This window comes from Colletotrichum tamarilloi (assembly GCF_030869305.1).
Source record: "Colletotrichum tamarilloi strain Tom-12 chromosome Unknown Scaffold_14.1, whole genome shotgun sequence".
In the NCBI taxonomy this organism is placed as follows: domain Eukaryota; kingdom Fungi; phylum Ascomycota; class Sordariomycetes; order Glomerellales; family Glomerellaceae; genus Colletotrichum; species Colletotrichum tamarilloi.
Window position 1 is genome coordinate 337227 of NW_026849397.1, and position 25851 is coordinate 363077.

General features: G+C 53.2%; 7 protein-coding genes across 7 annotated transcripts; 4 read left to right on the forward strand and 3 right to left on the reverse strand.

Annotated features, from left to right (window-relative positions):
* Positions 1-1721: 1721 nt before the first annotated feature.
* CTAM01_05514 (uncharacterized protein) lies at positions 1722-2828 on the reverse strand (the record flags this gene model as incomplete). The annotated part of the gene is made up of 3 exons (XM_060521544.1): positions 1722-2488; positions 2575-2755; positions 2811-2828. 3 exons carry the CDS (start codon positions 2826-2828, stop codon positions 1722-1724), a joined length of 966 nt encoding a protein of 321 aa, XP_060383758.1.
* Positions 2829-3412: 584 nt separating this feature from the next.
* CTAM01_05515 (GMP synthase domain-containing protein) lies at positions 3413-7219 on the forward strand (the record flags this gene model as incomplete). The annotated part of the gene is made up of 22 exons (XM_060521545.1): positions 3413-3463; positions 3998-4178; positions 4231-4279; positions 4333-4423; positions 4465-4516; positions 4582-4668; positions 4734-4756; positions 4820-4910; positions 5035-5057; positions 5113-5118; positions 5319-5517; positions 5571-5603; positions 5661-5802; positions 5850-6054; positions 6176-6205; positions 6389-6472; positions 6526-6633; positions 6685-6721; positions 6800-6825; positions 6878-6897; positions 6993-7065; positions 7124-7219. The coding sequence occupies 22 exons, from the start codon at positions 3413-3415 to the stop codon at positions 7217-7219; spliced, it is 1707 nt and encodes a 568-aa protein (XP_060383759.1).
* A 1213-nt stretch (positions 7220-8432) lies between these two features.
* On the forward strand, positions 8433-8847 carry CTAM01_05516 (uncharacterized protein; the record flags this gene model as incomplete). The annotated part of the gene is made up of 2 exons (XM_060521546.1): positions 8433-8670; positions 8735-8847. The coding sequence occupies 2 exons, from the start codon at positions 8433-8435 to the stop codon at positions 8845-8847; spliced, it is 351 nt and encodes a 116-aa protein (XP_060383760.1).
* Positions 8848-10378: 1531 nt separating this feature from the next.
* CTAM01_05517 (nitric oxide synthase) lies at positions 10379-13824 on the forward strand (the record flags this gene model as incomplete). Its single annotated transcript, XM_060521547.1, has 5 exons — positions 10379-10860; positions 10915-11092; positions 11148-11461; positions 11518-11656; positions 11716-13824. 5 exons carry the CDS (start codon positions 10379-10381, stop codon positions 13822-13824), a joined length of 3222 nt encoding a protein of 1073 aa, XP_060383761.1.
* A 565-nt stretch (positions 13825-14389) lies between these two features.
* On the reverse strand, positions 14390-14872 carry CTAM01_05518 (uncharacterized protein; the record flags this gene model as incomplete). The annotated part of the gene is made up of 1 exon (XM_060521548.1): positions 14390-14872. The coding sequence occupies one exon, from the start codon at positions 14870-14872 to the stop codon at positions 14390-14392; it is 483 nt and encodes a 160-aa protein (XP_060383762.1).
* Positions 14873-15797: 925 nt separating this feature from the next.
* Positions 15798-18174, reverse strand: CTAM01_05519 (uncharacterized protein; the record flags this gene model as incomplete). The annotated part of the gene is made up of 6 exons (XM_060521549.1): positions 15798-16340; positions 16390-17387; positions 17440-17720; positions 17776-17906; positions 17966-18092; positions 18152-18174. 6 exons carry the CDS (start codon positions 18172-18174, stop codon positions 15798-15800), a joined length of 2103 nt encoding a protein of 700 aa, XP_060383763.1.
* Positions 18175-19446: 1272 nt separating this feature from the next.
* On the forward strand, positions 19447-25750 carry CTAM01_05520 (uncharacterized protein; the record flags this gene model as incomplete). The annotated part of the gene is made up of 4 exons (XM_060521550.1): positions 19447-19449; positions 19512-19586; positions 19640-23601; positions 23650-25750. The coding sequence occupies 4 exons, from the start codon at positions 19447-19449 to the stop codon at positions 25748-25750; spliced, it is 6141 nt and encodes a 2046-aa protein (XP_060383764.1).
* Between the last annotated feature and the right edge of the window lie 101 nt (positions 25751-25851).

Consider the following 25851-nt stretch of genomic DNA (forward strand, 5'->3'; position numbering starts at 1 on the left):
CAAGTTGAGGCTACGTTTTGGTGTTTCGTTATCTGGGACAGAAAGACGACAAACATCTGAAAACCAAAAAGACGAAAGGACGAAAATGGGCGTCGAGTCTGAAATATAAGAACAGCACAGCACAGCACACCATCCAGAGTCAGAGACGTGTCGGGCAGGGGGCGTCGAGGAAACGTCTTTTCGACACGGGATTGCCTAACCCAAGCCCAGGTGGGTCGGGAGCGACTAACACCTTACACACCGTCGAGCCACTCGGTGCGAGTCAAGTGCAGCTGACCAACCCGGTGTGCCGGTCAAAGAAGCGGTGTTCATCCCTCAACCATGCTCAGGGAGTTAGGGACCCCTTTTTCTGGGCTTCTGCATGGGACTGGACTTTGCCTAGGTAGCAAATCTGCGACCCGGGTGGGCAGCCAGGCGGGCACGGCGGGCTAGTCCAAGATATGGATCATCTCAAAAAGAGAAGAGGAAGAAAAAAAAGAATTTCGCCGGACGTTTGCATGCTATGCAGTAGGGGGGAAGCATGCAAGCATGGGACAGCCATGGATGGTGCGGTTCGGTACGGAGTACGGACGGTACCGATGGGCGCAAAGGAGCGACCAGTTTTGGAGGGATTGCGCAATCGGATGTGGTTCTGATGCCAGAGACGTGTGTAATTTTGGATATGATGTGCAATGCGCCTCTTCAGACTTGGACTCGGTTTTTTTTTTAGACTTTTAATTTTATTGGCACGATCCTTTGGAGAAAAACGGTAAGGGAGTTGAGTTACACAAAAGTACGGGACACTTGAGTTACGTTTGCTAATTGTCAAAGCAGAAACGCAACAAGAGCACCAAAGAAGGGGAAAACATGGAGTGATGGGCATACACATAGGAATTTGGGGCCAGAAACTCACCAGAAAGACTCGGGGTCAACGACAAAGGATGGCTCGCCCGTCTATGGAGAAAAGAACGGATGGCCAAGCCTGGCTGGATTTGGTTCTGGCGGTGGTATTGCTTTAGAAGCCCAAACGACGAGTTGGAGCAGCGAGTTCCCCCGCATTCTTCACTGACGCTACACTGGGCCCAAAACGTCTAGCCGTAGGGCTAACAAAAAGGGTGAGGGTGAGGTGGATGGGATGGTTTGGCAACGTTGGTCGAGGTATGGTAAATGGAGGAAAAGAAGCAAAAGCTTGTGGGAGCCCTCAAGGTGCCGCGGTGCCTACCTTTTTGCCTTCATCTCTGCATTCTGACTTTTTAGGGGCCGGCAGAGTTGCAACTTGTGCTCTATCACACCGAAACTATTGGCCGACAACTTCTTGCATCGGCAGGCTGGCGTATCCCGGCATCAACGCACTGGCGGGTAAATATCCACCCCAACAATGCGGCAACATTGGATTGTCAATGAGGTGGTCGGGTGTCAATGTTCAGGCCGTGTTTCGGAGACTCTTATGTCTTCCTCAATCACTCCCGTCGCTTCACTTTGTCTATACCATATTTGCGACTTTCAACAACGACCAGACGATTTGGCACGCCGTAACTCTATGCATCTCGTATCATTGCCGCCTTTGCTAAGTTGATGCTGATAACAGGAACCTAATTCTATAGATACACGTATCCGGAGAGATACACTTACAGCAAACTTTCTTAGGTTCCTGCCGTCGTCACCGCCGGTTGTTATCTCTCCAAATGCACCCTGCTAATCTCACATATGCACGTTTTCTGCTGCTTCTCTTCCGCCCGTTCTTACAGCCCTCCGACAACTTCCGATTCGTCCTTACCCCGAGTGAGCCATACCTTTGACATTTCGTACGTGCCTAGGTAGAGACCGCTGCCGACGGCCGTCCACACGGCACGCAAACCTCCACCGCGGAACAATCCGCGCACGCCGTGTCGTCGATACACGTCCCGCGTCACCTCTAAGCTGCCGCGCTTCGGCTTCGACCTAGGACTCGCCGATTTTTCAACATGTGAAGGCGACGAATTGCTGTGGCTGTTATCGCCGGCTTCTCCCGCGCTCAGCATCATCCGCGTCTTGACGACGTCGCTCGGCGTAGTGATGAAGGCCGCAAACGCGCCCGCTGCGCCCGCGCTGGTCCCCGTGACTACGGCTGTTTCTACGAGGCCTTGCTCATTGCCCTCTGCCCTCCCTTGCGACCGAGAGGTCCAGACTGTTTTTCGCACATGCTCAAAGATGGGGAATTGAATCGCGGTAAAAGGGAGGTTGCGCGCGACAAGGGCTGTGTAGCCGGAGAAGAGACGCCTCTGCGCCCCGGAACTTGTGACTCGTCGCAGGGCCTCGAGGGAAGTTGATCGCCTGGTACTGTCGCTACTGTTGTCTTGCTTCCGTAACATTTGCGCATTTTGTTTGATGACTTCTGCTGGTGCGAGGACAAGGCATGAGCCCATCTCTGCAATGGCCGAGGCTGAGGCATGCACAAACGGCTGAGGGAGCAAATCAGTGCCGGAGATGGTTTTCTTCATGCTTTCATACGTGGCGAAGAATATCCCGGCTGGCAAGTTTACAAGCTTATCAGTACCGTTCATATCGTATCTCGCCATGATGCGCGAGAATGTATGGGAGACTTGGTGTACTAACCTGCCGGTAATGTGGCTAGCACCACACTCCCAATGCCCTGGTAGAGGCCCCGGAAGAGGGGCGCTTTGCTTCCTGATGTCGAGGCATACGTCTTGACAAAGTCTTGGCTCTGATATCTGGTCTTGATGGTGTCCAGAGGGTAGACGAGACAGTCTACTGTGAACGCCGCCGCAGCCCCGGCCTGGATCTGTCAGTCAGGAGTAAGGGCTCAACCGCCCCAGGTAGGATGTACTCACAGCGTATATCTCATACATTTTGGACTGATCTCAAATATCTTGACACCTATATGTATGAGACGCAGTGCTCATGTCTTTGAGAGAAACCTCAAATTTCGGCGGGTTTGGCCATGTCACTGGAGCGATGAATGACATCATCCTTGCTGAATTGGGCTCAGTCCAGTGCCCTTGATCGTACCTGCCCTGAGGCATCTGAAAATGACGATTCATTTCACTACATCTGGAGGTCTGTTACTTGAGCTTTATAATACTGCCTTGATTCGTTTGAAGAAAATATCACAAGAAATAAATCTACAAAGATATAACATCTCAGCTTCTTCAACTGCTTGAATTCATTGACACCGAACACCACCTTGATAGGTCAGGTAGAGTGAGTGAGTGGCTGGAGCTGTAAGGTGGCTGAGGTGGACCCCTGGAGCGATAAGATAAGGGACAGAAAGTGCCCCGCCCCCGCCATGCGCAGGTGTGCCGCGCCGGGCGATTGATTGACTCTTACCAAAACTTTTTTCTCCTCCGCCTTCGTTTTTTTCTTCTCGCCGCAAAACACGACCGCCAACAACACGCATATTCTCCTTTTCCAGCAAGCAAGCAAGCACTTCAAGATGGCGAGCGCTATTGAAGCCGAGGCCGAGGCGCCTCACAACATGTTTGACGTACGTCTACTCCCTTCGCCCTCATCAATGCCCCCCAATACGACCCCCAGGAACTTTGACTATGTGGAACCCGCTGCCCACAACACATCGCGATCACCGACACGACCAGCCAGTACCTCGAAAAAGTGCTGGAATCCTCGAAACCGACCTCCCGAACTCTTCTATGCACGTGAATATCTGCATTGAGTCGACATCGCGAATCGAAATACCCTGCGACAGTCTTGGATCACGACTACTGCTGCGTGCGCGAATGCAACACAGCTTAAGGGCCTAGTGGGAGTCATATCAGATGAGTCGAAAAGCAGCGGTCAACCGACCGCGCAGAACTTCCTCAATACTAGAACTCGTATACTCGGGCACGCGACGAGCTTTGGCACACAGCTCGCGCCTACCGAACTCTTCCACTCGAACTCTCGATTCTCCACACAACCGCAATAAACGAGTCACCAAGCGCCAATGATGTCGACACAGTCAAACTTCTTTGGTGCTGCAAAAGTCATGTTCATTTCAGATAACTGACAAACTGCGTTCTAGACCATCCTCGTTCTCGACTTTGGTTCCCAGACCAGCCATCTCATCCTCCGTCGCCTGAGATCCCTCAAGGTCTACGCTGAGATGCTGCCCTGCACAACCAAGCTGGCCGATCTTCCTTTCAAGCCCAAGGGTATCGTGTTGTCTGGCGGCCCCTCGTCCGTCTACGACCAGGACTCTCCTCGTAAGGAAACCTCTTCAGCAAGTAGAGTAGAGCTCTTTCTGATACTGTAAAGACGTCGACCCCGCGATCTTTGATCTCGGCGTTCCCATTTTGGGTATCTGGTATGTTAGCCAACACCTTCGTAGCGGAATCATGTACTCATCGATGTGTGCAGCTACGGTTGCCAGGTAATTCTCGATCCGATATATCCCCCTTGCTTTCGACTGCACGAGGACGCTTTCTCGTCTTACACCAAGACTCCGGCGGTACATTCTATCGAGACGAATAGCCGGCTAATTATGTGCAGGAACTCGCCTGGAGAATCAACTCCAAGAACGTGGCCCGCGGAGAGGCCCGAGGTCAGTCACTCTTGGGGGATCAAGTTGGATTATAGAATAGTCACTCTGACCTGTCCATTGTGCAGAGTACGGTCACGCCGATGTCACTATCCTCAACTCCGGCAACTCCCACACCGATCGCCTCTTCGCTAGTCTGGGAGAGACAATGCAAGGTGAGCTTCCAAACATTTCAGAAGTCCCCTCATACGCTGTTGCCCAATGCTGACTTTCACGGTAGCATACATGAGTCACTTCGACAAGGTAAATCAGCCTGGGTAGAGAGCATTTGGACGTTCCGAAGCAGTTTTTCTGAAATCAATGCAGTTGGTGGCTCTTCCCGAAGGATTCACCGTCGTTGCAAGCACGGCAAACTCTGAGTATGCCGGAATCGCCCACCAGACCAAGCCAATTTACGGTATGTCGATCCCGATCAAAATCCAACGTTATGCAGTCTGGCGAATCCACGCCATCTCGTTCTATCAGTTATCATCGTCTCTACGCTTTGGACTATGGCTGACTTGATACTCTGAATCCTGCAGGCGTCCAATTCCACCCTGAGCTGGTTAGTCCTATTAATTCCCCTGAACCTTTGTAGAAATACGACTAACTTTGCATAGGAGCACGTAAGTTGAATAACTTCCGAAAACCCCCTTAGTACGGAGGCATTTTCCTCGCCGAATACGGCGATCATATTCCGGCGATCATATTCCGGCGATCAGCATGGCGCCCGTTATGGGGCCATTGATTATTATGGAGGACCGCCGGCTCAGACGCCGTCCGCACAGTTTTGATGACACGAACGCACACTGACATAGCAACTTAGACACCTCGCGGTAGTGAGATCCTGAAGAACTTCGCCGTTGATATCAGTGGCGCCAGACCCAACTGGGTGATGGAAGACTTCATTCAGAAGGAGATCATCCGCATCAGACACCTTGTCGGCGACAAGGCACAGGTCATCGGCGCTGTCTCTGGAGGTGTCGATTCCACTGTCGCCGCCAAGCTTATGAAGGAAGCTATTGGTATGACTAGATGCTCATCCAAGAAGCTCAGGGGGAGACTAATCTTTCATCAGGCGACCGCTTCCACGCCATCCTCGTCGACAACGGTAAGCACTCCAGCACCACAATCAGCGCAAAACGGTATACTGAGTTCATTGTGATAGGCGTCATGCGTCTTAACGAGTGTGAGCAGGTCAAGGAGACTCTTGAGAAGCACCTTGGCATTAATCTCACCGTCGCTGACGGAGCTGAGTTGTTCCTTGGCCGCCTGAAGGGTGTCACCGAGCCCGAGAAGAAGCGCAAGATGTCAGTACACTTGATTACATGTATTGACCTCTCTAATACGGTAGCAGCATCGGCGCAACCTTCATCGACCTTTTCGAGAAGGAGGCCCTTAGATTGGAGAAGGAGGCCGAGAACACCGAGAATGCCGGACCCATCACTTGGTTCCTCCAGGGCACACTTTACCCCGATCTTATCGAGTCCCTCTCCTTCAAGGGACCCAGTGCGACTATCAAATCTCACCACAACACCGGCGGACTTCCGGAGAAGATGAAGGTAAAGATTCTTCTGAAGCGGCTGGAGTGTTTACGGGAAGGAGGTCTTCCGCTTCCCTGGTCGCTAGACCACACCGCTTCCAATTCCTGTCCTCTGTTTACTCTAGCTGACTTTCTTGCAGCTCAAACTCATCGAGCCCCTCAGAGAATTGGTTTGTTTCCCCAAATTCTCTTCCGTCCTCATCCTGTGATCTGTCACACTCGGATGACAGTAGGACATGTACTCAAAGCGGGGTTGTGTCTATTTGGCCGACAACAAACTGCGTCGCACTTTCACTGCATTTTCGCTCTCGCTTAGAGTATTTTCTACGTCACATACTGACTCCCGCAAATAGTTCAAGGATGAGGTTAGAGAGTTCGGCAGACAGTTGGGCATCCACCAAGATCTGGTCATGCGTCACCCGTTCCCCGGCCCCGGTGTAAGTACCAGATCGCCAGCCGTCCAACACGTAGCTAGTCTAACACCAGTCAGATTGCCATCCGCATTATTGGAGAGGTGACACCCGAGAGAGTCGCCATTGCCCGTGCTGCCGACAACATCTTCATTTCTATGATCAAGGAAGCCGGAATCTACAATGAGGTGAGTGTCAGCCCTTTGATTTTCCTGGGATAGTCGCTTACCATTTTGTAGATGTCCCAAGCATATGCTGCTGTGGACTCCAACAAGGGTACGTTGCCAGACTTTTTGGTGTTCAAAATCCGTCACACCGGCCGCGTTTCTTTGCTAACGAATGATGTCTTTGCAGCTGTTGGAGTTCAAGGTGATGCCAGAGTATGTCCCTCCCTTCCGATATGTGGATAAAGCAGACGACTAACTGTCCTAGGTTTACGGCTACATTATCATGTAAGCGCCATCACTAAAGCGCCTCCTGCTGGCAACCTTGCTTGCTTGTCTCCTTGGTCATCTCCCCCGATCAATCAACTGACAATCATTCTTAGTCTCCGCGCTGTTAAGACTCTGGACTTCATGTCCGCGGAGCCTTACGAGTTCGACTTCAACCTCCTTAAGAGGGTATGACTAGCTCCTCCTCCTCTTCGTTAACTATGGTTGCTGACTTTGAATCCTTCAGATCTCGACCCGTATCATCAACGAAGTTGACGGCGTCGCCCGCTGCACATACGACATCACGTCGAAGCCCCCCGGAACGATCGAAATGGGTTCGTAGCTTGAATCACCTGTCTCATCTTTGCAGGTACTCGTTAGGACCCATCGCTAACTGAGAACAGAGTAAAAATTGGGAATTTTGGATAGAACAAGTAGACTCAGGCTTGCAAACTCACGTCTTTTTTTCGTCAAAACTTTGGATCCCTCGGTGAAATTCAGTCGAGCCGAACCATGGTATGGGTTATCCGCGAGGACGAACTAGAATGTTGCCGCACAAGCCACTTTGGACGAGAGTTCTATCGTCCGTCTTCGTGTTTTCACATCGCATCGTCATTGCTCAGATTGCATCTCATGGAGCATTTTGAAGACTTCTACGTCGTCAATTTCTTCTCTCGACCGCAACCAACGTGAAAGCAAGATAGCTTGCGATCCAGCAATGGCCAAAGCAGACACTGTTTGGCGTGCGCAAGCTAGTCAGCAGTCCGCGCATGTCGATCTCCCTAGTCTGCGAAACCATCCCACTAACAGAAACAGATGTGCCGGTAGTACCACTTTGAATTCGCTGGCGTCCAACCCAAATCACACCAATGATGGAGAACTTCCTCGGTTTCTGCTGAGAGCCAAGAACCTTGAGCATCTTTGCTGCACATCTACGACGTGACGAGTGTCATTCGTCTCTGGAAGGTCTTCATTCCAGCCTTGGCGATGTCGCACCGCTTCGGAAGCCTCTTCTGCACCGCCGGTCATCGGCCGAAACGCCCCAACAGCACCATACAGTTAACCTGGAAGCACCAGCAAGATACGGAAGGTAGAATTTCAAGGCCCGCCGACTGCGGATTTGCCCTGCAAGAAAACCCGGGTCTGCTTGCTGTCAAGCTCGGTCTTGCAGATCTCATCCGGGCGGGGTGGTCCCATCTCCATGCTGTGCCACCGCCTTGACATCTCGAGTTTGGTTTCACGAAATTTGATGTCATGTTGGAGAAAGAGAGAACGACAGACACTTCTTTCGCGACCGAATGAGTTGATATTGGAAGCAGCTTTACTCTGTTCTAGAAAATCCCACAATTCGCAACGTCGCACGAAACGCGCCCCGTTTTTAGATTGTTGTGTTGACTCATTTGCCATGTGGTCTTCCAAAAAGGCGCTGCTGAAAAGTTGAGGCGAGCGCCTCAGGAACAAGGGGAGGATGGACTCAGGTTTTGCCTCGTTTCCTGCTCCTGTCTTGGATCACGAATCTCAGCCACCTCGGTTCCAGCTGCGAAGAAGACGAGCAAATGAGGGCAAGAAGGCGTGGTCTCCACGCGATATTCACGTTCGATAGCCCGTCCTCGTCCACCTCGAGGCCTTCTAGATCAGCGCCTCACTATATTCTTTGGAGTCTTGTATCCCCACATTCATATATCGCCTCCTCGTGGCCTCCGGGGACGAAATTCGCAACCCGGGATCCGAACAGAGACAACGTCACGGGCTCGATAGAACATTCCAAAAGGGTTTCTGTTACATTTCGAAATCGTTAGTTTCAACGATGGAAGGCCAGGATTAGCCATCACGGGGGGTAAATGGGCTGACTGTCCAGGCCCAGCTGAGGTCTTGAAAGGCAGCCATGGCTTGAGGAGTCTCATGCGATGGAGTTGGCGAGCCACGCGAGTTGCGCGTGCAAGATTCGGCCGCGGAGAAATTGGCAATTAATTACGCCGTATGACAGACGAGACAGGCACACACATAACACGCACACACTTAGCGAACACACGCACACTTGGCGGGTGAGGCCCAATGGTCTCGTGATGCATCCGCGCCTATCGCCGAATGGGAGACATTTCACGACTGGTGGGTGTGAATCGCCTCACTCAGCACGGCTGAGTGTTGGTCCGGAGGATACACTCCTTCGAGTTTGCCGACTTACGCCCAAATGCGCCTCTGTGGTTGCCAATCATTCGCAGAAAGCAAGCTGCAGTCAGCCGTCAGTTGTTTTTATTAGCCAACTTTGTGTCATTTCTTGCGTATAATGTCGCGGATCGTGATCTACAGATAAAGACTCAATCGGTGCCGTACGTCTGTGTACTCCGATGGATCGGTACCGTGTAACTGGTCCTTGGGCCGAGGTTTTGGGAGAGAGAGAGAGAGAGAGAGTGAGGGTTAGAACACAGACCAAACACCCGACAGAGAGAGACAGACCCCTCATCGACGATTGAAGCCGTTTGTCTGGGAAAAGGTTAACTTGGGCGAGAAACGGCCGTGCATGTTGTAAGTGAGAAGTGAGAGATTCCTCAGCTCAGCCTCCTCCTCACCAACAACATGTCGGCCAGCTAACAATATCGGTCCCGAGGACTGCCCTGCATGTCAGATGGAATGGCAGCGCTAGGACGCTCTCATCGCCGTCATCCCCCACTTTCGTAAAATCCAATGCCCGTTTACTGCCTCGTGTGCAAAAATCCCCATGCTTCGTAAACGAACAAGTGTTGACATTGCGGTGGCTTTGGGAACCATACAGCTTGCCCCTTTATTCGGGGGCTGAATAACATTTCTCGACAACCAGCCCTTGCCAATGGATTCAGCCCAAGTTGCACCAGCCTGCCTGAGACAGCATGTACCACCCCTCCTCAACACATAGTGGTGGTGGTTGATTGTATTACCTCGAGCACGAGGTTGACTGATGTGCAATCATCTTGTTGGAGGGAAGCGGGCCCATGTGGCTGCTCCAGAAGGAAGGGGAACCAGTGTGTCCAATATCAGACGGTGATGCAAAGCCAAATCAGGAAGATGGACGTCCACGGCAGGGCTCAGCTCTCTCCAAAACACTAAGTCGTCCTAAGATTTCTTTGGTCTGGAGTCTATTGTCCTTTATTCCCTTTGTTTTACATTGGAGTGTTATAAAGTTGGAGGGTTCGTCCACTCTTTTTTTGGCTTTCCCGTCTGGAAGATCATCAACAACCACTTAACTGGCGCTTAAACTTAGTCATTCGCTTGGATGCCGATGCCGCCATCACCAATTTTCACTCAAAGACTCCACTCTGACTCGCACTTGGAATACCACCGATCTACAGACACACTAAAGTCACTATACCTTATTCTCACTTCTATACTTTAAGCCTCTTTTGGGTTCCGTACCCTCAAAAGTCTTGGGGAAAAGAAGAAGTAGTAGTATTCGACTTCCCCGGTCGACATCCCTGTCTTACCAATCTCAACTTACATACTTACACACATACTCACACACGACAAAATGGCGTGTCCATTCCTTCAAGGCACGCTCGCCCAGCCGCCGCGGCAAATCTCAGCGGAACAAGAGTTCGCCAACATCCGCTCACAATATCCATCTCTCTCTTCGACGGGCTGCACGACAAAGTTTTGCCAGTCCGGTCGGATGACGCACATGGACGAGGAGCGCGTTGGCCGGAATCAGTCCTACGCCCAAGTCCGCGAGGATGCGCTCGACTTCCTCCAGCAAATGTACAAGGACGGTCTCATTGACACGGAGCAGCTTCACCACCGGGCACACGAGGTCCTTCAGGAGATTCAAAAGAACTCGACAGAGGGCAAGTTCACAACGGCGTCCGAATGCGGATCGGAGGCGCCACCGGCAGCAACGGTTGGCTTGGTGGGTGGCCTTTGGACGCAGACTTTTGAAGAACTCGAGTTCGGGCTTCGGACGGCTTGGAAGCATGCTCGGAAGTGCATCATGCGATCAGAGTATAGCAACTTGAGGTATGAGAAAGATTCGGATGTGATGTCGAGTCATTTACTAATAGTCTTTGGCAGGCTATGCGACCTGAGACATGTTCGCACAAGCAAAAAGATGGCCGAGACTCTCATTGAGAACTTGAGAGTGGCCTACAACTCGGGTGAAATCAACCCGACAGTCTTTGTCTTCCCTCCCAGAGACATTGACAGCCGCGGTCCCATGATCTGGAACTCACAACTCTTGTCCTTTGCAGGGGTAAGTCTTTCTACCTCCCAGTATGAGAACCGATCAATTGACTAACACGGCCAAGTACCAACAATCAAACGGCACAATCCTCGGAGACCCCGCCAACGTGGAACTCACAAACGCCATCATCGAGCTCGGCTGGACACCGCCGCGCTTCCGCTCACAATGGGATCTGCTTCCCCTCGTCACCATGGCCGAGGGAGAAGAGCCCGTCATCACCGAGCTCCCCAAGGACGCATTCCCTCTGGTACATATCCGCCATCCCAAGCACCCTGAGCTCGAGACCCTTGGCCTGCGTTGGGTTCCCGCGCCGGCACTCAGCCGCCTTGGCTTCAGTATCGGCGGTGTCCAGTACACCGCTGCGCCCTTTATTGGATGGTGAGTTGAACTTGTTTTGAGGTGCAAGAATTACATCATTGACAAAGCAAACGCAGGTTCATGGACGCTGAGATCGGTGTTCGCAACCTCGCAGATTCCTTCCGCTACAACGCGCTTCCGCAGGTCGCCAAGGCGATCGGCTTGGTCGATGGCGATGTAGATGACCTCCCCGACTACGAGCGTCTGGCGGTGCTGGTAAGCATCTCTTCCATATTGCTTACATCTGAGATGCGTCTGCTAACATTACCAACCAGTCCCGCGCGCAGCTCGAGCTCAACTACGCCACATACTGGTCTTTCGCTCAGGCTGGTGTCAGAATGTCAGATTCCCTTGGCGCGGCCGAGCAATTCGCCCAGTTCGATGACGAGCACCTCATGAACAACGGCTTCCGCCTCCCCTCTGACCCGTACTGGCTGGCACCGCCTCAAGGATCCATCATTCCCATCTGGCACCGCGGCGGCTCACCAAACTACCAACCAAAGCCCTTGATCTGCCGCCACGCCCAAGATCCCATCAAGGCCTGGCACCGGCAACGACAGGCCCGCCCCGCGGCGCGGCCTTCTCACCACTACGCCTCGGACACGAAGCTCAACATCTCCATCCCCGTGGTGCCCTCCATCTCCCTCACGAGGCCCGTCACGCCAGTCTCCCCCTTCGGCACCGCCTCCTCCCCGTCGACGTTTCTCCCCATCCCTCCTCCGGCTTCGCAGCAACAGCAGCAGCAGGCCTTCAGGCCCACCACGCCCCTGACGCCGTTAAGCCCCCGGGGGCCCGGGCGCAGGATCTACATCGGATTCTGCAGCTCGGGCAACGTCGCGATCAAGCTTTGCAAGAGGCTGTGCGCGCAGCTGCAGCACGCGTGCGACATCAACCCCAAGTTGGGGTCCGTCGTGGTGCCGTGCACGCTCAACGCCCTGCCCATCTCCATGGTCGAGCCCGATGACGTGCTGGTCATCGTCGCCAGCACGACGGGTCGCGGTGAGATCCCACAGAATGGCAAGGCCTTCGCCGACGCGCTGGCGAGGAATCCCAAGGCCATCTCGTGCCAGTATGCCATCTTTGCAAACGGCTCCCTCGAGTACGCCGATACCTACAACCAGGCCGCCATGGACATCGAGGAGCTTTTGAGCAAAGGTGATGCCCAGAGACTCATTGGTATGCGCGAAGCCGACACCGCGACAGAGAACCCTCCGTGGTCCGTCCTCGGCCAGTTCTTCGATCAGGTTCTCGCGGGGCTCCAAAAGTCAAGCCCGCCACAAGAAGAGAACAAGACGAGTGACGTGCAGCGGACCGCTCGCCAGCTTAGACCCTTTGACACCCGTCCGTGGTTTCAGGCAAAGGTCGTCGGACAGCCTGTCCTTGGCACCGCCGCGGACGGCATGAAGAGGGTCACCCTCGACCTGGGCGATCGCGAGTACCCGACCATGGGCAGCGTCTGGATTCTGCCGCCAAACTCCCAGAACAAGGTGTCTCGCGTCCTGGGCGCTCTCGGCGTGCAGGCCGAAGAGCGGCTTAGTCTTCCCGGTGAGCCTACCGTAGGCGAGTTCTTCCAGCGGTTTGCCGACTTGGACCAGCCTTTCAAGTCTACACAGTGGGCAGAGTGGCTGTCTCTTCCCCAGCCGGAGACGTTGGCCAAGGTTCCTATTGAGAATGTGGTCCACCAGATTCCTGCCAACTGGAGACAGACCGTGACGCTGGATGCGCTATGCAACGCGATGCCGACGATCCAGCCGAGGGAATACTCCATTGCCTCTGACGGTTCGAGAACGAAGCAAAAGAATGGAAATACGCTGGATCTTTTGGTGCAGCACCACCCCAACGGCAAGTTCTCGGACAAGTACCTCAACTGCTTCGAGACCTTTGGTGCCGCGACCTGCAAGATCCGCCCTTCATCGCACCTGCAGGCCATGGCCGAGAACCAGGACAAGCCGATGATCGTGTTCACAACGGGATCCGGCATGGCCCCCGTCCGCGGACTCCTGCAGAACCGTCTCCAGCGTCTTCGGTCCTCGGGCGACAAGTCCACCAAGGGCCCCGCGATCAGCCTCTTCGCTGGCTTCAAGGCGGCCGACGAGTCCCTCGTGCGCGAAGCGGTGCAGGAAGCAAGCGAGGCGGGCATTCTCGATATCCTCAGGTTGACGGGGAGTAACAAGGAGAAGAGGAGGGCGCAGGATGCGATGCTCGAGGCTGGTGTCCGGGAGAAGCTGGTCAAGAACATCGAGGATGGCGCTCTCGTGTTTGCGTGCGCTAGGCCGAGGGCCGTTGATGATTTCTTGAACAATTTGAGCGAGGTGTTGGGTCGGGATGCTAGGGAGGTGTTGGGCGATCGGTTTGTTGCTGATGTTTACCAGCCTGCTACTTGATGGCGTTTCTTGATTCTTTTCTCATTTTCCTTTTTTTTCTTCTTTTATCATGGCATGCGCATTATAGATTAGACGGCGAATTGGATGGATTCAAAGCGAGGCGTTGGCGGATTTCATATTGTCACAAGATGAGGGAACAGTCGAATATTTTATGCAGAAGTAGTTCATGAAAAGTCATATCAAAATTCAATCAACTTGACCAACAACTCTGTCTTCATGTGGCACCATAAATGCTATAACTGGGCTTTACTTGTGCTTTTAGGTCTGCGTAGTTTTCTCTGAATGTGTTTTTTTTGAATGCAATCAAAATGCATTTCGGATGGCTTGGTCTTCATTACTCTATAATCGAGACCAGATAATCGTCCAGAACATCTGGTCATAATTCCACTCAGGCATGTAACTGTCTTCCCACTTGCGTTTTTTTAGTTTGCGTTGCAGATGTGCATTTGATTTACAGCCTTTCGGCAGATCCATAACTGTTGTACATCATGATCATAACCATACAATGCTTGGTATCCTTCCATCCGTAAAAGTAATCCCTATCAGACTCCCGAACCCTCACCCTTTACCGAGGGTTCTCAGCCTCAGCAGAAGCCTGCGTCACGCTCTCAGGCGCAATGTTCCCCTCCGCCGAGATGCTATCCGGCACGCTCTCAGGAACATAGTAATCCGAACCGCGGAACTTCTCTCCGCCAACACCAGGCGCCTTAGTGCCCACATTATTCCGCACGGCACCCTCGCCCTGCAGCAAGATATCATCTTTCTGGTCCTGCGTGCCGAGCGAAGAAATCTTCTTGGCGGGGACGACGTCGTCGTCGTTGTCGGCCGGGTTCTTGGGCGGCTGCTCGGGCTTATACGAGACGTTGTTGATCGGGTCGCCCTGGACGGTGACGGTGGCGCCCGGGAAGCGGTTCTCCGTCTGGATGTTGGAGACGCCGGCGTCGTCGTTGCCCTGGGGGCGGGCGGCACCCGTCTTGGATTGGTATGTGTTCATGTCGAGTTGGGCCTGAGCTGCCGTCTCCATGAGCTGATCCTTTGAGGGTGCCATTTTGTATGTTGTTATTGTAGGATTTGGATTGAGTCGTGGTTTGAAATGTTGGGTATAAGTGAAATGAAATAGCGGGTGCTTATGAACCAGTTGTTTGAAGGTTGTGTTTGGAGGTTTGGTTTGCTTGAGATTGCAATGATGAATAGGCATTCCACGGTCTGCAATCATCAACTTATGTAGTCTTCGTCGAGTCTCATTCAGGCTTGCCGTCTCATGTCAAACCTGGCGACGTCATCTTCGTGATATCACCCATCGCTGTGCGATGAAATCACTGCATCCGCCAAAATGTGGTGCTGGTGGGGACAGTTTTATCTCATCGATATCTCATCGACACTGATCGAACTGGCCAGATGGTATGCCGCCACCGCATTATCGTCCAAACTCCAGAGACCCTCGATGCAGCCATGATTAAAACAGAAAATACACGGTTTGACGTAGGGGTGATATCAGTACCCCTTTAAAGCTTTGCTGCGTGATCGGCGCTATACATAGGATGAATCTGAGTGAGCGGGCCGGCCCCGGTGTGCTCCGTTCCTTCGGGCACTTTGCTCCGGAAAGCTGTTGAGGCCCAGTGCTGGCCAGCCTAGAATTCTGTTGTAAGCTCGCATCTAGCACACTCACTTCATATTGCCCAATCTGAACTCATCTTTCAAGTGAAGAACTAGGTATCATTTGACTCTGCGTTATAGCCTTGAACCCCAAGTAAGGGTGGTCTATGTTTCTTTTTTTTTCAATCAAAGCCAGCACAGCGTGCTTTCAAGATGACTTCGATGCACGCTGTGATGGTGGAACATGTGAGTGCCCAACTGCCTCCTGCAAGTCACATCCTAGGCTTGAAAATCTTGAACCACAAAATCCCTCCGATTCATCAACGCCTTATTGCCGATGCTATTGCTCGGCCCCTGGCTCAAAAGAACGCCCAAAACTAACCGTCGGTGCCGCTGCTGCGGAAAGTGGCGCATAGTGCAGCATAGTGATGGGTCAGATCGAGCACGTTCTGAGGGAGGCTGGTAGCTTGGATGATGCTTCTGATCTTGACTGCACCCTCGTCCTCAATGAGTGTCCGAACTGTATGGAGGAGCTCTGGTGAGAACTCAGAGTACCATCTGTACTGCCAGGTGACGAGACGAATGACCGACGCGACCGTTTCGCGAGTGTTCTTGCCCTCCTCAAACACGCGAAGGATGCCAGTCAAGGCCTTGGGGCTGAATCTTGCGGCGAGGCACGCTCTATAGGCCTCGACAGCTTCTTCTGGGTGTTGAAGTCTCTCCGCCAGAGAGCCTAGAATTTCCCACTCCTCAGCCGACTTCTTATACTGCATGGATTGCGCGCGATACTGGGCCATCTGTGTGCGCCAGATCGTGTAGACGCGCAGATCCTCATACAACACCATGAAGAGGCTGTCAAGCCAGCGCTCGCAAAGCCGCTTGTTGTTCAGCTTAGAGAGATGGTCGTCGGTCTGCGCACCCTGATAAGTGTTAACTTGGCTTCAGCCAAGGGGAAGACTGAACACTTACATTCTCCGCATCGCCCTTCAGTTCACCGGGGTCGATGGCATGGGTAGGCTTCTCTACAGCCTCTGTCTGTCCATTTGGTGCCAATGTCTCGGCAGTAGAATCAGTATCCGCTGGCTTCGCCTTCTTCTCCTCATCTCCCTCTTCGTCGTCACTTTCCGAGTCTGATCGGTCGCCATTTGTTGTCGGGTCTGGGGTTCCACGAAGGCCGTCGGTGCTGGGGTTACGCTGAGGCTGCGAGGTTTCCTGCTTCTCGGAGCGGTATTCGTCCTCCATGACAAAGACTGTGCTTCTAATCTTGAGAAGCTGATCCCATCCAATCTTTGAAGTCATCTCGGTCAGGATGCCGTAAGCCTGCTTGAAGGTTCCCTTATAAACCGAAGCACGAAGGTTCAGGAGACTAGCATCGACCTGCTCAGAGTATCTAGACTCGGGTTCGCTGTCGATCTCATCCAAGCGGGTCTCGGGAAGAGTTGGGAGGTGAACATCCTTCGGCTCAGGCATTTGAGGCGCGTCCTTGTCCTGGTATGTGAACATGGGGCAAGAGTTGAGGATGGTCAGGGCATTCTCCCAGTCCTCCATTGCCACGTAGACTTGCGCCAGTCTCGCCCATGTGCCGAATTCACTAGGAGCGGCAATGGTACTGCGGTCGGCGCAGCCCAGGGCCAAGCGAAGTCTCTCTTCCTTCAACTCTGGCGTTGAGGCTGTCTGCGCCTTTCTGAGGAGGAACTCGGCTTGCGTATCGAGCATAACATAATCCATCGGCGACTCTTTGAGTGCCTGATGCAGCACCTTGACACCTTGGACTTCCTCGTTGCCCATGAAGAGGACCTTGGCCAAGAGGGAGGAGACCTCGATGTTTTGGTCTCTGAGTTTCTCGAAGAGGTTGATGCCGGAAGCATGGCGCCCCGTGGTCTGAAAGTACTTCAAGAGGCCTGCGGTCAGGTGGTTCGAGACATTGTTCGGCACTTGAACGACAGAGTCTGAGCCCAGCTGCCAGCCTACGATACCATTAGCACAGAAACCCTGAAATGTTCTCAAATATATGGGTACCTCGGAAGAAAAGCTGCTCGGCGGCGCCGAGGAAGCGGTGTTCGGTTTCGGTGTTGGTAACAGGGTTGTATCTGCGCACACCCATAATCTTCCGAATCGTCTCTCCGCTACCATCATCTGCGTAAGAGTAGGCTCGAAGGACACTGCACAGGTAGGTCTCCAGCCACAAGTCATCCGTCGCCTTGCGCTTCTCGCCTCGCTCGTCCACACAGTAGCTTTCGACGGTTCCAGGGATCGTTACATGAACCCGCATGTCGAGTCGAGAGAAGGCATTGTAACAGCTAGCAGTGAATTAGCTACTTGAACTCTGTGTTGATGTTGAAAAGGTTCGCGTACCAGTAGAGACCTTCCGAAATCTTCGTTTGCACAGCCTGGCCATGCTCGCGGTAGGTCAGGGTGTTGATGTAGGCAGCAAGACTGGCCGAGGACGAAGCGTCGACGCCGGTGACGTGGTGGTAAACTCCGATCTACAGCACGATGCTAATTAGCACAGCTATAGGTTTGTTGGATGTGGACTATCATTTACCTGCTTGCCAGGGTTTCTCGTGGCCTGCTTCAGGAGATGGACAAGATCGGGAGGGCCAAGCTCCCGAAGGGAGATGAGGGATTCGGTTCGGGCTTCAATTGATTCAGAGAGAATCTCCTCGGTAAGCCTGGCAAACAGATTAGAATTAGAAGCAGTGAACGGATGGAATGGGGATGGTAGACTAACTCGGGCACAGCCGGCGCAACCATGGCGGCGGTTGTTGCGTGTCAAGCTTTGGCGGCGCGCAGTGTGGAAGCAACGTTCTCGATGAGGATGGACTGGATACGGTGTTATGAGCGAACGATTCGATGCATGTGTGCGCGCAGGAGAAGGCGCCTATGAGCGATCCTGGCCCGCACGCTCGAGAGAATGGCTGGGAGTAGAGGGATGGATGTTGGTGATTGGAGGCGGTTTGAGGTGTGGTCGGTGAGATTGACGAGGGATGGAGGATTGAAGTGCACAGCTTGTGCAAGGTGGACTTGGAGGTGGGATTGCGGCGTGCGGCGTGAACTGGACACTTGGGGAAAGAAGGTAGGTAGGTGGTGACGGTAGGCACTGTGGGCAAGCTTGGACTCCACGACCCTCTGTATCCTTCTCAGATAGGTACTTACTTACCTGCTCCGTATTCCGTGCTCCGTACGTGTGCCAGGAGTCTAGGACTGGGAACCTGTTGCCAGCTTGGAACACCTCGATAATAATTGACGTTGTGCAACTGACAAGGGAGTTTGAGGCCTGTCATTGGCAGGGGACAGACGTGATGGAGAGCAGATGGAGCTGCCACGCTGCTTTGCTGGAGGTGATTGACAGGGCCAACCGCCAGAGAGCCACGATTTAATTAGACCACGGGCGCTTTCCCAAGTTCCATTCGACGGCCGGCGGGACTCAAACGTGGCCGGGGCCTGGATCGGGTGGGTCCAACGCACCTCTAGGCTCTAGGTGTGAGGTGGTTTGCGGCTTGCCGCATTGCCATGTTCCTGAGGTGCTGAGATGCTAGCTGGTACCGAATTGGATGCTTATGTAACGTACCTCGCTTGAGTCGCTGCACGGACACTCGAACAGCGCAACCCCCTGAGCCTTGGCCTAATTGTCCTGTACGGATACAGAGCAAACTACCTGAGGTATACTTATCAGCCTATCAGGGAGTTTGGAGCTGAAAGCTAGAAGCTAACCCCTGGCCAGAGTCTGACGCGAAAGCTGCAAGTGCCCTGTGGGCTCTCCCTTCCACTACCTACCTTACCTACCTTAGGTAGCTGGTGTAGTGCGATACGTACCGCCAGCAAGCAACCAATTTAACGTTCCTGAATTCAGGTCGCGTCAATCCTCGAAGCCACGCGCATCGATTTTCCCCAAGGTCATTATGGCTGCGCATTCGTCTAGAACCACATCCTTTTGAACATCCGATCCCCTCCTTCACATCGCACGTTATTATATATACTAGATCGTCGTTATAATCAATCCGGTCGCAAGACCCTGCCGACAATATGGTTCGTATATGAAATGTCATCAAATATTTGCCCTTGCGACCAAAGCTAACCCCAATATGTAGCCGGCTTTCCAAGCGATCAACGTCGAAGCCGAGGAGAACTCGGATGATGAGGTCGACACCACCCGCGAGCTTCATGTACGCGCCGATGTATCGCTCCGATATTCCAACCCATACTGACTACTTCTCAGGTCGATGAAGCTCTCAAGCGCTTCCAGAATGCCCTGAAGCTGCATGCTCAAGGCCCTCGATTCTTCGACGAAGCTTCCGACGCCTACGACGATCTCTTCAAGTCCGAAATCTTCAAATACCCCGAGGCTTCTACCGAGTACGAAAGGGCAGAAAGGCAGCCAGATCAATTACTCGCCGATCCCGCTCTCGCCGGCACTCTCGATCTTCAATCTGCCGATGTTGATACCACCGGCAGCAGTCTTCCTCAAGCCTTCTTCCTTGCATACAAGAACCGCGGTCAATTTCTCCTTGATCGCACCCGACATGCCGCCCGAGCCGCCGGAGACGATGCGTCGTCTTACTTCGAGAAGGACGATGCCCTCCAAAATATGCATAGCGCTCTGGTCGACTTCAATGCCGCTCTTGACCGCGATCCGTCCGATGCAGAGTTGTGGCGTCGTACAGCCCGTGTTGCTGCATCGTTGAAGAGCTCCAGAATCAACAGATACTGCCTCGAAGCTGCTATCGAACTCGACGATGACCCCGCTGTTCTCGAGGTCGAGCCACCATCTTTGGCAGAAGGATTCGCCGGTCAACAACTCAAGGACCAGCTGCAAGCCCTGTCGGATGAGATCGCCTTGTCTCACCCCATCATGGGTCCTTGGGTAAAGAGAGACATGCCCGACTTCATCAAACGACACATTGATCCCATGCCGTATTTGCCGAATCCGACAAAGGAAACTGGGTCCGCCCGCACCAATGTCGAGGAAGCAGGCCTCGCCCGTCTTACTGTAGAGGTCCCAACTGCATCATGGGCCGACTTGGGTATGGCACTCGTGCAGTTCATACTCGAAATGGGGCAGACAAGCCGCGGCATTGTCATTGAGCTTCCTGAAACGGATGACGATGATGACGTGGTTATGGAAAGCCAACCAGAGCAGGAAGTACAAGCAAACGGCTCGGATGGCAAAGAAAAGGGCGAGAACTCGGCACAGGAGGACAAGCAGGAAACTACGGGAAAGACAGAGAGCGTGGAGCCCGCTGCGAAGGAAACTCCCAAACCTGCTGAGAGCACTCGCAAGGGTCGAAGCGCCTCCCAGCCCTCTCGAAAGCGATCCCATTCAGCAGCTGGCAATCCCGAGGGCCAAGAGGAGGAGAGCCTCGTCGAAAAAAGGAGTAAGCGTATTAGGAGGCGAGAGACAGCAGCCGCAGAAGAAGTTCCGGACCCAAGTGCCGTGCTTGCATCCCAGCTGGCCCCTTATCAAGCCACCGACCAAAATTTGTTCCAGGCTACTAAGAACATGCTGGAAAACATCGGAGTCACGAATCAGGACACTCTAGACCGCATCAGCGAAGTGTTGGACTCCCTTGCTGCCGAGGAACGCGGCGCTTCCATAAAAAACCAAGCGACCTTGGATCTCCGCAATGCGATCGTCTCTTTCAGCGAGGAGAATGCGAAAATCTTGCTCAACAAACAGGCACAGGCATCACTAAGCCTGTCTTCTTTCCTTGAGCATGCCAAAGGGGGTTCTCAGAAGATGTCAATCATACCACCCTTCAAGGAGACGCAGGGCATCACTGCTTTTGTAAAGCGCGTAAATTCCTCCTGGATGACTGCCCAGGATGTTGCGTACGAATGGATCAAGACGATATGTCCCAGCTATCTCCAAACGAAGTGGTCAGATGTCTTGAAGACAGCCGTCGTCCAAGTCATCAGTAGGTTCAATCAGGATATCCTTCAAGCCATCAACTACGACTTGGACCGCGCGAGACAATCAGACGATGCGAACAAGGAATTTGGGTTTGTTAAACACATTGTCGAGATGCTCTTCGAGATTCACCTTGACGTGTATGAGAGAATCACCAACCCCAACAGTGTCGTTGACTACAGCATCCGCGTTGAAGCCAGGGGTCGCTTGGGTCGGTGGCTAGACATGGCTTCAGCTTTGCTGAGGGACGCCGCAGAAGAAGGCAACGAAGACTTGACTGGCCGCTTCCTCTGGGCTGCCATCTTTTCCACGACTCTTACGGAGAACGCGTCGAGAGAGTACATTCTGCAGTGCTGGACCAGTTTACGAGATTTCCTCGCAGAAAGTGGGATTGATCAACTACTCCTTCCGAATAATCCGGTGATACCTGAAATTTCGGAGGCGGCGGCCGATAGAGAGATCTCTAAGCTGACCACTATGGACTTCTTCCTCGGACTCTTCCAGGACAATGTTAGCGACCCAGTTGCCGTCATTGATAACCTTGAGCCCGTCCTCAATCCAGGGTCTGTTTACGTCACCCTGCCATCCGAGGATTCGGCAGAAGACGGAGAAGAGGCATCTGGCCGCTCCAAGACGAAGAAAGTGCCCATCATGGAGTGTGCAAGCCAAAGCCTTCAGGATCTTTGGAGGTTTTTGTTGGGAACTAGCACGGAACTGCGTCTTTTCCTCTGGACACGACTTAGCGACGCGTATGCCAGCATCAAATATTCGACGAAACAGTTCTCATGCCAGCTCAAAGCCATCGAGATGCTCACGGCGGACTTGGAAAGCGACAGTTATCTCAAGAACGCTCCAGAAACTAGACCGCCGTTAGTGTTGAAGATGCTCAAATCGCTGGATGATCTACTGATCACGGCACTTTCGTTGGCTTTGAATGATAGCTCCGCTTACGACATTGTCGATGAAGACCATCTCAAATCGACATCGGCTGCTCTCATCAAATTGAGCTGCATGCTTCACGTATCGGCAATGCATGAGGACGAAATTCGCATCGGTATGACACGTGTCCCGCCGAGTAGTCCCTCATTCCAGCCTTTCCTCAACAAGCTGCGTGAGATTCAAGTGCGTGTATGGTGCCTCCAGTACACGGTCGTCAAGGTCGGTGTAAACCAAAACGGAAAGATATTCCCGAATCCTGAGATGGAGTTGGCAGACTTTTTGTCTGCAATCCATCAGGTAATTGGGCTCAGGAAATGCTGTAAAGCCTCAAACAAGATTTTCTTGAAGATGATGCGGGTTGAGTTGCTCAAGTTCAAGAAGATTGAAAACTGGGAAGACTATCTTGGGCAAGTGCTTTACGACCTCCACGGTCTCAAACTTGGTGTCGGTGCTGGAGAGGTTCAGGACCATGGCTGCCCCCCGGAGAAACTCGAGAAGCGCAACGCCATGCAGCTTGTGGACAAGATTACGGTCCTGGCAAGGAGGATGCCCCGAAAGGACCTCCTCAAGTCAGACCTCAAAACGACCATCGAGCACATGCAAGGAGCCATTGGACAGACAAAGTCGACGCCTCAGATGATTCACAACCTGAGGAACTTTACCGAGTATCTGAAGCGGCCGATCCACCCCCTTCGGCTTTACCAAGCCCTCACCGGCGGTGTTCAGTTGGACGTCGTAGCTGTAAACACTCCCGAAAGCGCCCTAGCCAGGCACGGCTGGTTCTTCCTCCTAGGCATGATTGCCCTGACGAGGTTCAAGCAAGTGGATTTGAGCAAGCGGCAAACACCAGGTGCAACTGACGACTTGCGACTCGCGGCCACTTTCTTGCGGCTGCAACTTCAGTTCACTCCAGATAAGTGGGATGCCTGGTTCCGCCTAGCCGAGTGCTTCGACTACGAGCTCGATGAGGCTGTGTTGTGGTCGGCCGACAAGATGAACAAGGAACGCGGCGAATTGCTCAAATTCCAGCGGAATTCGATTCATTGCTATACTCTAGCGTTGTCTAACTCTTGGGAGGCAGAGATCGATGACGAGGACGAGGATCCGCTCTACGAGCTCTATCATAACTTTGCTATGCGCCTGTACGCATCCAGCCGCGAGCCTCTTGCTATGGAGCCCTTCCAACATGCGGACCAAGAGAGATTCTTCATCGAAAGCGAGGGAAATGGAACCTTCCAAAGGGTCCTTCACGACCAGATGCAAGACTACAAAGTCTGGAAATACGCAGCTGGCTTGTTCAAACGGGCCATGAGGCGTAAACCAATGGACTGGAGGTTCGTTGTCCTTTACAATTACGCCGAACCTTGACTGACTCTGAACAGGAATCCGTACATGCTTACCAAATGTTTGTGGAAAATGTACCAGAAGCCCATTGACCAGCTTAGCAAAAAGGACCGGGAGACCCGCCCATCACTTGAGTACTTGATTTCGGCCCTCGAACACGCTGTCGAAGTTGTTGCGGCGGTGCCCAAATCGCGGCATAGCGATCCTATCCTGGAGCCGCACTACAAGATCGTCTCGATAGTGTACAAATTGGTTGTTCGAGGCGAGTTGAAGCCACAAGAGGGCGCAGACATTCTGTCGAGGCAACCATTTGGTATGGAACTCGGCGACGATATCACTCTTGACGACAACGAAGATTGGGAGGAATATGTGATCCGGAATTTGCATCACTTACGGGATAAGGACAAGTCTAACTGGCAGCACCGTATCATTATGCGTCATGCCCGCCTGCTTTTCGATGAGGATGGCGAATCACCCGAGCTTGTGCAAGCCAAGGCAGCCTTCAATGTCCTTCGAGAATCCATGTTTACCAAGACAATGGTTATGAATGTCTGGAAGTGCGACGCGGAGCGTTCTGGGCGCCACCACGTCTATACGTCCCAGTATATCCGCTTCATGGTCAAGATTTTGGTGGTCATGAACGACAGAGTGAATTTGGAAATGGTTCTCAGGCGACTTCGGAAGAAGGGCGCCGACTTCTACCACTTTGGCGACTTGTGGCAGATGTGCTCCATGGCTTACCTTAGACTTCTACGTCAGGGCTTCCAAATTTCTCCTACGTTGGAAGACGCTTTCAAGTCGACATCGATGGAAGAGCTGGAGATCATGGCGGATCGCATCACGGAGTGGGCCGGAGGTCCGGCAACGGACATTCCCGCCTTCAACTGCTTGAAGGAGACGATTGAGTTGAAGAAGCTCAACGGCGGCCTCATGAAGGCTGGGGCAATTGACGACCTAATCAACGACTGTTACGCCATCATCTACCAGGAGATTGGCCCTTCGCTGCCCGGCCCTGAGCCTCACGAAGTTCTCGAAGCACGTGCTAGGGCTCGTGCCAGAGAAGAGGCCGATGGCGGGATCGAGCTCAAGCCATCCACTTCCTTGGGCAACCTGCTGAACCCATCATCGGCGCAAGACTCGGGAGCCAATGGTGAAGGTGATAAGACGGCATCGGCACTTGAGGCAGCACCCAGGCGCAGGGCGGGCGTTCGTCGGCCTGATATCATTCGCAAGGCGGAACAGGCGTTTGCCCGGTACGGTGAAGCGCCAAAGCCATCAGTTGCTCCTTCCAAATCTCGTGTGGGTTCGGTTTCGAGTGGCAGGAACGGAACGCGCACTCCCGTTGGAGACGCCGGGGAGGCCAGTGATACCGAGGAGCTCAACGAAGGAGACACTGTTGAAGAGATCGAGGACACGGAGATGAAGGACGACACTGCCATGGATGTTGATGAAGGGGACGAAACGCTTGCACAGGCCACGGCAGCGTCCAGTCCGCGGGGCAGCATTCACGATTCTGCAGATGATGAGAGTGAACTTAGCGATGTTCCGGATGACTGGGATGAGCAGCCCCCTCCTTCACTCATGTTCCCTAATCTCAGGAAGAGCGTGGATTCAGGTCGCGCCGAAGAGGCGAATAACTCTAGTGATGGCGATGACGAAGAGGGCGAAGACGGTGAAGAGGAAGAGGAGGGGGAGGAGGAGGAAGGAGAAGAAGAAGAGGGCGACGGCGAGGAGGTTGAGGAAGGTGAGGAAGGCGAGGAGGTTGAGGAGGGCGACGAAGCTGAAGAAGGTGAAGAGGGTGAGGAAGGCGATGAGGCCGAAGAAGGTGAAGAGGGCGGAGAAGGCGAAGAAGGCGAAGAGGGTGAAGAGGGTGAAGAGGGTGAAGAGGGTGAAGAGGGTGAAGAGGGTGAAGAGGGTGAAGAGGGCGAAGAGGGCGAAGATGGCGAGGAGACCGAAGAAGCTGAAGGTGATGAGGAAGAAGAGGCCGAAGATGGAGAGGAGGGTGATGAAGATGAGGAAGCCGAAGAGGGTGAAGATGAGGAAGTCGAGGAGGGCGAAGGCGATGGCGAAGAGGAAGAGGAAGAGGAAGAGGAAGAAGAAGAAGAAGAGGGAGAGGAAGACGAAGACGAGGATGCGTAGAACACTCGACAGTCTTCAGAAACCTTGGCGGACGTCGGGAAGTAATTTCTTGGTGTACAGGCGTTTTTTGTCACAGTGTTTTCTCCTTAGTCACATCGGAT